The sequence below is a fragment of the Mandrillus leucophaeus genome, unplaced genomic scaffold, assembly GCF_000951045.1.
Source record: "Mandrillus leucophaeus isolate KB7577 unplaced genomic scaffold, Mleu.le_1.0 Scaffold119, whole genome shotgun sequence".
In the NCBI taxonomy this organism is placed as follows: Eukaryota; Metazoa; Chordata; class Mammalia; order Primates; family Cercopithecidae; genus Mandrillus; species Mandrillus leucophaeus.
This window is the reverse complement of record NW_012100209.1, coordinates 5987481-5997771: the sequence shown is the minus strand read 5'-3', so window position 1 is coordinate 5997771 and position 10291 is coordinate 5987481. Positions and strand designations below refer to the sequence as shown.

General features: G+C 36.4%; 1 protein-coding gene across 2 annotated transcripts in view; it reads left to right on the top strand.

Moving 5' to 3' along the window:
• The window catches only part of HMGCS1 (3-hydroxy-3-methylglutaryl-CoA synthase 1 (soluble)), a 23718-nt gene extending 13739 nt beyond the window's left edge, over window positions 1-9979 (top strand). For both annotated transcript variants that reach the window (XM_011966598.1, XM_011966593.1), the window contains 9 exons: window positions 411-868; window positions 1248-1373; window positions 2222-2386; window positions 3487-3652; window positions 4484-4654; window positions 5177-5283; window positions 6382-6507; window positions 6720-6883; window positions 8154-9979. In XM_011966598.1, the coding sequence (XP_011821988.1) occupies window positions 421-868; window positions 1248-1373; window positions 2222-2386; window positions 3487-3652; window positions 4484-4654; window positions 5177-5283; window positions 6382-6507; window positions 6720-6883; window positions 8154-8243 (1563 nt within the window). In that variant the 5' untranslated portion in view covers window positions 411-420 and the 3' untranslated portion in view covers window positions 8244-9979. The remainder of the gene's footprint in view (window positions 1-410; window positions 869-1247; window positions 1374-2221; window positions 2387-3486; window positions 3653-4483; window positions 4655-5176; window positions 5284-6381; window positions 6508-6719; window positions 6884-8153) is intronic.
• The last annotated feature ends 312 nt before the right edge of the window (window positions 9980-10291 follow it).

Below are 10291 nucleotides of genomic sequence, written 5' to 3'. Positions count from 1 at the left end.
ACCATGCTGGCCTGATTTATTTAAACTTTCAGGTGGTCAGGTAATTCTGATTTGTCAGCCGTATTTCTAAATTGTCATTGTATTTTATCTTACAGTTCTTTACAATGTAGAAAATCTTATTTGAGTGTTGTTTACCTCTAATAATCATGTTTTAAATCTAAAGATGCCCAATTTTGAATAAAATGAAAGCCTTTCTAAAAGACTATAATTTTAAATGATAATATTCCATTTGTATAATAATTGCTACTTCACATGTACACAATTGACTGCCCTAAATACTAAACTTAAAGAAACTAAACTAATACTTCAGGTGATTGCTAAACTCTTAATATCTATTTCTCAATTTCAAACTTGAAAACCAGCAACTTATAACCTAATACCATGTTTTTTTCTGTTTCTCCTTTCTAAAGCTCTTTCACCATGCCTGGATCTCTTCCTTTGAATGCGGAAGCTTGCTGGCCAAAAGATGTGGGAATTGTTGCCCTTGAGATCTATTTTCCTTCTCAATATGTTGATCAAGCAGAGTTGGAAAAATATGATGGTGTAGATGCTGGAAAGTATACCATTGGCTTGGGCCAGGCCAAGATGGGCTTCTGCACAGATAGAGAAGATATTAACTCTCTTTGCATGACTGTGGTTCAGAATCTTATGGAGAGAAATAACCTTTCCTATGATTGCATTGGGCGGCTGGAAGTTGGAACAGAGACAATCATCGACAAATCAAAGTCTGTGAAGACTAATTTGATGCAGCTGTTTGAAGAGTCTGGGAATACCGATATAGAAGGAATTGACACAACTAATGCATGCTATGGAGGCACAGCTGCTGTCTTCAATGCTGTTAACTGGATTGAATCCAGCTCTTGGGATGGTATGTTACATGCCTATTCCCCTCGTCCCCCCAGATTTTTTTCTGAGATTCAGTAGACCCAAATGACACTTTAGTTAATGCAATATGCAAACTTCTGTAATTTATACTTGTGTGGATATATTAAGAAAGATATTATACCTGTCTGTTGTTATCTGAATTGTGAATTGGTTATCTTATCTTGTAGGACAAATGGTCTATTCAAAATTTAGTCAGATAGATGACAGAGCCTTGGCAGATGAATTAAAAAAAAATTAGAGCATTTCTTTCTTTATCAAAGATGGGAAAAGCATATTCTGGGGGAAATATAACAGACTTCAGTTTCCATGTATGGTTATAGTGTTGAATTCCTTCTTGTGAAATAACAAAAAATATTTTTCAGGACGGTATGCCCTGGTAGTTGCGGGAGATATTGCTGTATATGCCACAGGAAATGCTAGACCTACAGGTGGAGTTGGAGCAGTAGCTCTGCTAATTGGGCCAAATGCTCCTTTAATTTTTGAACGAGGTAAGTGCTTGGGAAAGCATTTTTGGTTTTTTTTAGCACAGTATGCTGAGAAAGTTGAAAATAGAAGTAGGAGCTGTCACTTACTTAACGGTCATTAAATGCAGGTACTACTTGCTAAGAGCTTTATGTGTGTTACTGTATTTATGTTTTTCTTTTCTTTTTTTTTTTTTTTTTGAGATGGAGTTTCGCTCTTGTTGCCCAAGCTGGAGTGTAATGGCGTGATCTCAGCTCACTGCAACCTGTGCCCCTGGGTTCAAGTGCCCCTGCCTCAGCCTCCTGAGTAGCTGGGATTACAGGCACGCGCCACCATGCCTGGCTAATTTTTTGTATTTTTAGTAACAGGGTTTCACCATGTTAGCCAGGCTGGTATGGAACTCCTGACCTCAGGTGATCTGCTCCCCTCAACCTCCCAAAGTGCTGGGATTACAGGCATGAGCCACCGTCCCCGGCCCGTATTTAATTTTTATAGCAGTTTTATGAGGTAGGTGGTGTCATCCCCACTTTACAGAGAAGTGGGTTAATGTAGGGTTTAAGTGATAACTTAAATAGTAACTTGCTCATAGTCAGTGGCAAGTGTAATTTGTCTTCAGTGTAGTAGAGTAACTGATCTCTGTTAGAGTTATGAAACTGGCTTGAAAAGTTGTATACCAAAGGAGTCTTAGGACTGTCCATGGATACTGTTATGTATCATTTCACTTATATTGGCTTCACCTTGTGATTTCTCTACTGTAAGTGGTGAGAATTGATCAGATAGTTAAGGAAAGTCCTTAGATAATTCAATATACTTACTAGCATACAGACATCAAGAAGCAGAAATATATAGACATCTTCCTTTTTGGTTCCAATAGGGCTTCGTGGGACACATATGCAACATGCCTATGATTTTTACAAGCCTGATATGCTATCTGAATATCCTATAGTAGATGGAAAACTCTCCATACAGTGCTACCTCAGTGCATTAGACCGCTGCTATTCTGTCTACTGCAAAAAGATCCGTGCCCAGTGGCAGAAAGGTAAGTTTTACCCATTTTCCTTGGTTTTGGGATCAGTTGAGAGCAGTGTAATGTACCAGTTGAGAGCAGTGTAAGGTATCTTTAGTAAGCAACTACTTTGTGGGCTTTCTTCATTTAATGTCCTTTTACCATTAATTCCTCATTCACCAAACAGCATTTTCCGGTAGTTTCTGGGAAAGTGTAATTTACTAGAAGAGGTAAACTTTGAAACTGAGGTATATCTCTGCAAAAATATTCAGGTCGGTTTACCCCTTGTAAGAAAATCAAAGTGGAGTAAAAGAAGGTAACTTGAATTTTGTTGTTTTGAGAGAGTTATTTTAAGAAGGTTTTGGACTACAGTTGTGATTCAGGGAAAACTAATGAAAATGAATTACTAAAGTGATCTTCCCCCAAAAATAATCTCTTTGCACTTGACCTGTGAATTTGTATTTGTTTTTTTACCGTTGTCATTAATCTAGACATTTGTTGAGGCACTGAAAGGACAGTATTTGAGTTAATGCTATCCTAACACATTATTACATAAAGTATACTTTTTCTATAGTCCAGCTTTGCTTTTTAGAGGTTATGAGAAAGGGTTAAAAATCATATTCAATGAAAATATCAGTGAATTTAGTGGCTCTGGATAAGAATCATTCTTGCAGTATACATTAACAGAAAGGTGGTTTTCTAACTTTTTATTAGGACCCACAGTAAGAAGTACATGTTACATTGTATGTGTATGCCAGACTGAAACAAAAATGTCATGACATTACTTACCCTTGCTGCAAGTTATACAGTTTGCTATTTTTCTACTGTATTTTGTTTTTTAAAATACTCTTCTACTAAAAAAAAAAAATTCCGAATCCTGACCCACTAAATTGATTATGTAACCTGCTAGTATGTATGACTCTTAAATTTGAAAATTAGTGACATAGTATATATTGTTTCATCTTTGAGTGCCTTTTTAAATGTACATTTTAAGGTATAGAGAGGTTTCATTATACAGTATATTTGTGGTTGCTGTTTAAACATATAAAAATATCCTAGCCTTATTCTAAAGTCAAACTTTAAGATTTCATGGCTTATATGAATTTCATAGTTTCCTTGGACTTCTCTTTCAGAGGGAAATGATAAAGATTTTACCTTGAATGATTTTGGCTTCATGATCTTTCACTCACCATATTGTAAACTGGTTCAGAAATCTCTAGCTCGGATGTTGTTGAATGACTTCCTTAATGACCAGAATAGAGATAAAAATAGTATCTATAGTGGCCTGGAAGCCTTTGGGTAAGAGGAGCTCTTATGAGTTTTTTCCTTCTATATTATGGCATTTTTAATATCTGTTAAGCTGTTATTTGTACAGACTGAGAAATTGAGAGTCAGAAGGATCTTAGAACTCATCTGGTCTAATCTGTGTGTCTCAATCAGTGAAGAATCTAAGTCCAGAGAGGTGGTAGCTTTCATGCACAAATTCTTTAGACATTTCTATTCCGATTTTCTGATTTCTTTCTTTCAGCTGCATTCATGTTGTCACGATAAAATAACTGCACAAGGGCCTATATTCACTACAGCAGCCTCTTAACTCCTTGCCTCTCTCAGCACCCCTGCCCCCATGTCCTTTTCCATCCTGCACACTGCCACAGATGAAGTCAACTTTTGTACTCCACCTGCCTTTTTCTCACTTTAGGCTCCCTAGCATGCTATGCGTGTTCAACTCATTCTGTTTCTCCCCGTGTCTCTTGTGTGTCCTTTCTCTATCTGATAAAATTATCCGTGACTTTTAAAACTTGGCTCCTGTAATACCATGACTTTTCTAACTAAATAAATATTGTTGTGGACTTGAAATAGTATTCTATTCACTGCCAATAAAGCTACAGCAGGTCTATTAACCTATTCAAATCAAACAGTCTTAACTTGCTTATGAAAACTTTTGAGAAAAAGAACCATATATGTACAACTGTTATGATTTCTATAGCAATTAGATTGCTGCTACTTGGCTTTTAATAAATGGGAAAACAATTATATACACTTAAAGATTTGAATCCTAATTAGGCTGTTGTTTAGAGTAATAAAAACATAGGCTTTGAACACTGTAAAACTGTAAAATAAATCTTTCAGGGATGTTAAATTAGAAGACACCTACTTTGATAGAGATGTGGAGAAAGCATTTATGAAGGCTAGCTCTGAACTCTTCAGTCAGAAAACAAAGGCATCTTTACTTGTATCAAATCAAAATGGAAATATGTACACATCTTCAGTATATGGTTCCCTTGCATCTGTTCTAGCACAGTAAGTATAAATTTCACCTACTACTTAACTCCCCTTATTTGATAGATGTTAGATTTCTAAGACCAAATCTGGTGTCAAGCATGTTGGTGGTAGATCACAGAAAATTTTATCTTGAGGCTCTCTAATCTGCTATTGTCCATTGACTTGAAGGATGTATGGGTTGAGGCTACAGTTCTTCCAGAAGTATTTGTTAATTTCATACCGGCTTTCCTGGCTCCATGTTTTTTTTTGTTCTTGACCTACAGTTGAACTACAAATACCTGGTTAATGAAGTAACTTGTTTTGTGGCATGACTTTCACAAGCTCTGTCATTGCCCACAAGATGAAAACTCACATGCTGCAATATTAAAACTAAGTTAGATTCCCTACTGTAATATTAACACTTTGAGTTATATCTTTAAAACTTTAAGTTAGATTCTACTTTAACTTATAGCCTGAATTTTTATTGCTACTTGTATAGCTTCCCATGTGTTGTAGCTTTGGATCAGTTAAACTTCTTAACTATTGTTACACCCTACATAGGTACTCACCTCAGCAATTAGCAGGGAAGAGAATTGGAGTGTTTTCTTATGGTTCTGGTTTGGCTGCCACTCTGTACTCTCTTAAAGTCACACAAGATGCTACACCAGGTAAGGGCTGAATCTTTCAAAAATAATGTATTATGAACTGAGGCCGGGCACAGTGGCTCAAACCCGTAATCCCAGCACTTTGGGAGGCCGAGGCGGGCAGATCACCTGAGGTCAGGAGTTCAAGACCAGTCTGGCCAACATGGTGAAACCCCATCTCTACTAAAAATACAAAAAATTAGCCAGGTGAGGTGGTGCATACCTGTAGTCCCAGCTACTCGGGAGGCTGAAGTAGCAGAATCTCTTCAATCCAGGAGAGCGAGGTTGTGGTGAGCTGAGATCGCACTACTGTGCTCCAGCCTGGGTGATAGAGCGAGACTCTGTCTCAAAAAAAAAAAAAAAAAAAGAATGTATTGAAAACTACTCTGGGGAAGTTGATTTTGCAGGCTTCTGCAGGCTTTTCAAGTGAGCACCTGAATCTGTCCTACAGATCATTACAATATTTTAGTCTTCATTACTTCTTCAATAGGTTTTTACTCTCTGCCCTAAAAATCTACCTTATCCAAAAAAAAAAAAAAATTCTACTTTATCTGGATAAAGGATAGGACTAAGTTATCTAATTTTTATAGGCTTATGGTCTTGGCTATATTTAAGGTCACGTTTGTGCTTTCCCTGAGCAGCAATGAGCAAAAATGTAGAGATAAACTGATGAAAACTTGACATAACTTTTTAAAATTATACCATGGGCCAGGTGCAATGGCTCACACCTATAATCCTAACACTTCAGGAGGCTGAGGTGAGAGGATTGCTTGAGGCCAGATGTTCAAGGCCAGCCTCAGCAACATAGTGAGACTCCATCTCTATAAAAAATAATAATAATAAAATAATTATACCATGAATTAATTGTAGACAAGTTATTTATAGTTTCAAATTCTACCTGTTTCCTAACTTGTCTAGTGGTGGATACTCAATAATAGATTTCCAGTCTGAGATCATAGGAGATTTGTCAAATAGGTATCTTATCTTTTAACTAATCAATAGCCAGTAGTTTTAACAAAAATGAAAAGTTGTTTTATCTCATTTGGCAACATTTTACTTAGGCTTCTTTTGGACATGATTTTTTTTAAAGTCTTTTAATGTTGGAATTATTTACTATTTTAGGGTCTGCTCTTGATAAAATAACAGCAAGTTTATGTGATCTTAAATCAAGACTTGATTCAAGAACTTGTGTGGCACCAGATGTCTTCGCTGAAAACATGAAGCTCAGAGAGGACACCCATCATTTGGGTAAAAATATTAAATGTGCTTTAACCCAAAGCTTATTTGGAGGGCTGATATCATTAAGGATGCTACATATAAGATAAGGTTGTCAAGACTTTACTCAGTACTAATCTGATGTCAGTGAAAATTATTGGGATATATGAAACTTATCTTTAGTTTTATTACCAGATGACTTGTATATCATAACTAATTGTAGATATTCTCTCCCTTTCCTTTAGTCAACTATATTCCCCAGGGTTCAATAGATTCACTCTTTGAAGGAACATGGTACTTAGTTAGGGTGGATGAAAAGCACAGAAGAACTTACGCTCGGCGTCCCACTCCAAATGATGACACTTTGGATGAAGGAGTAGGACTTGTGCATTCAAACACAGCAACTGAGGTAAGTAAAAGAGTTCCTATCTCCGTATCTTAGGGTTTAGGAGACCTAACTGGGATTTAGCAACTTAAATAAATGTCAGTAAAGAAGAGTAATTCATAGTAAGGGCTCTGGGAGTAGATTCTAGCTGTACTATTTCCAATTGTATAAAGTGCTTTGCATTTGAATTATTAATATTGTAAGAATATACAGTAAAGGCCGGGTGCGGTGGCTCACGCCTGTAATCCCAGCACTTTGGGAGGCTGAGGCAGGCGGATCATGAAGTCAGGAGATCAAGACCATCCTGGCCAACATGGTGAAACCCTGTCTCTACTAAAAATACAAAAATTAGCTGGGCTTAGTGGCATATGCCTGTAATCCCAGCTACTCAGGAGGCTGAGTCAGGAGAATCGCTTGAACCAGGGAGTCAGAGGTTGCAGTGAGCTGAGATCACACCACTGCACTCCAGCCTGGCGACAGAGCAAGATTCTATCTCAAAAAAAAAAAAGAAAGAAAGAAAAAAAAAAGAATATGCAGTAAATAACTAGGTTTTATTAAGGATACCAGGATTTAAAGGAAGGCGGATGTAGAGAGAAGGTTCATTTGTGGTGTGTGTCTTGGTGAGAGATGGAGTAGAGGGACAAGGATCCTTTCACATCTCATCCTAGATCATGGTCAAAATCTGTCCTCACATTGTCAAGAAGTAACAATCATAGCTATAATTTGAATTCCTGTTACATACTAGGCACTTTACTTACGTTTTCTTATTTAATCCTTACAAAAACCTCCTTGAAGTTTATAAATGCTACTGTCCTCCCTTTAGAGATGAGCCTCCAAGAAGTTACATTACTTGCCCAGGATTATAGCTAGTAAGTGTTGAAGCTAGGTTATAAACTAAGGACTTTATAACCTTGAAACTACTTATTTATGTGCTTATTACAAGTTTGGTAAATGGATAGTTTGCTTCTTGCTATTATGCAAATTAGGTAGCAAGTCAAAACACCAGTGTTTGAGTTGCAAATACAAGATGTAACAAGTAAAATACTGTATGTGGTGGGTCTCTGTGGCAGGCTTCCTCTCTCCCCCTATATGGATAATTGTATACTAAATTCACCACAAGGTGAAAAATTGATATTTAGTTCCCTTCTTGAAAAGTTATATAGAATATATATTTAGCATAAACTTCTCCAGAGTTGTCCTTTATTAAGTTTCTTTACAGAAACTTTAATTGGTGCCATGATTCTTGGGGGGAAAAGAATCATAAGAGCCATCAACTTTTTTCCTTTCATTTTAGCATATTCCAAGCCCTGCCAAGAAAGTGCCAAGACTCCCTGCCACAGCAGCAGAACCTGAAGCAGCTGTCATTAGTAACGGGGAACATTAAGATGCTCTATGAGGTGCAAGACTTCAGGGTGGGGGTGGGCATGGGGTGGGAGGATGGGAACGGTTGGAGGAATGGGATATCTGGGGATAATTTTAAAGGATTACGTGTTACGTAAATTTTTATGTGACTGACATGGAGCCTGGATCACTATCGTGTACTTGGGAAAGTCTTTTTGCTCAATTTGCTGACATACTTCCTGTTGTGGTCTGGCCAATGCCAAATGTACTCGAATGATGTTAAGGGCTCTGTAAAACTTCATACCTCTTTGGCCATTCGTATGCATGATGTTTGGTTTTTAAACATGGTATAATGAATTGTGTACTTCTGTCAGAAGAAAGCAGAGGTACTAATCTCCAGTTAAGAATTTTTTTAACATGTAAGAATTTTGTACTTTGAACAACAAGATTACAGCAAGTACCTGTGGTTTTTGAAAAACATTTCTAGCTTGGGGAATGTGACCACATTCCCCAATGTGGTAAAATTGGGGTAAAATGTGATATGCATAAACCCTTTGAAAATAGCAAGACAAACATGCCCTTTTTCTAAAATGGATAAATCCTAAAGAGGAAGAAAAAAGTTGGGACAATAAAACACTGGCTCTGGAATCTGGAATGTTAAGTCCAGGCCAGCAGTGACAAAAGTTATTGTAATGACCTCTGAACAGAGAAACACTGCCATTGAACAGGCTTCTGGTATAGAAGACATGGTACCTTCAGGAGCTGTGAATATAACTCTAGTTGTGCCCCTGAATCAGTTCATGGTAGATTATGCTGAACAACAGTGAGATGTTATTGGAGGTGTGGATGAGGAAGTTTGTTGTTGCAGTCCTTCTTTGCACCTTATTTTAAAGAATAAATGAAACATTTTTCTGGTTATCTTTTTAAAAATTTAAAGTGGAAGGGAAGAATAGAGGCAAGGCATTATTAGCTTACTTCTGATGCTTCAGTGTTATAAATTCAACATATAGGCTGACAACCTAAATTCATGGTGTAACACAGCTCTTTTCCTTTTTTTTTTTTTCTGTATCTGTTCAATGAAAATAAAGTACAACACAAGTTTTTACCTAGTCTGACTAGAAGTATTCCACTTCAAGGTCTGAAGTAGTACTTTTACCTTAAAAAAAAAAAAAAAAAAAGACGACAACAAACAAAAACTGTCACACAGGATGGATAAGAAGATTGGTTAAACAGTTTTGTGTAGATCTTTTTGGTGCTGAACTATGACATGAGCCTTATAGATTGTAAAATAGAGATAGTTGGAACTAATGTACAGAACTAAATTTTTTAAACTTTATTTGCTGTTAAATTCTGTGAAGTTTCAGTTATCTAAAATAAACATACACAAATATGAAATGTAATGTTTCAGATTGCAAGGTAATATGTAATGTAGTGTTTGTAAGATACTCTTGTCTGGTATTAACTAGTAGTATTTTGATTTGTACAGTCATAATTTGTTAAAATGACTTCATTTAACATTCACTGATATAGATTAATAATGTAAGTTCTGATTTAAAGAATGGTGGGAAAATGGTGCATGTAATACTTTTGCAACCGTTGGGGAGATCGGTATGTTTTGAAAAGAGTAATTTAACTTTTGGGTGCCAGGAAATGGGTTTTCTCAAAGTTCATTGCCGGCAATGGGCACGCCTGCAAATACTGGCACAGAGCATTAATCATACACCTTATTAACGGTGAGGTGAATAACTTTGAAATAAAGTTTTAGAGAAATATTTCAGATACTTGAGTATTCTTTTTCACTCTTGAACTAACAACTTAGGCAAGAAATCAGCTACTATTCTATTTTTAAATATGGGCATTAATTTCATTTCAGTTCATTCACTCATTCCATTCATTTATCATTTCACAAACATTTGAAATCCTAATATAAGCAAGGTGCTCTGTTTAAGGCAGAAATTTAAAAATGTACAAGATGTATGGTCTTCTCTTTAAGGAGCTTTTCATCTAGAATGGAGGAATTTACACTGATAATTATTCTTACACTTGAAACAAATAAATTAACTCTCAAATTGGGTGGCAAGCATGTATAGA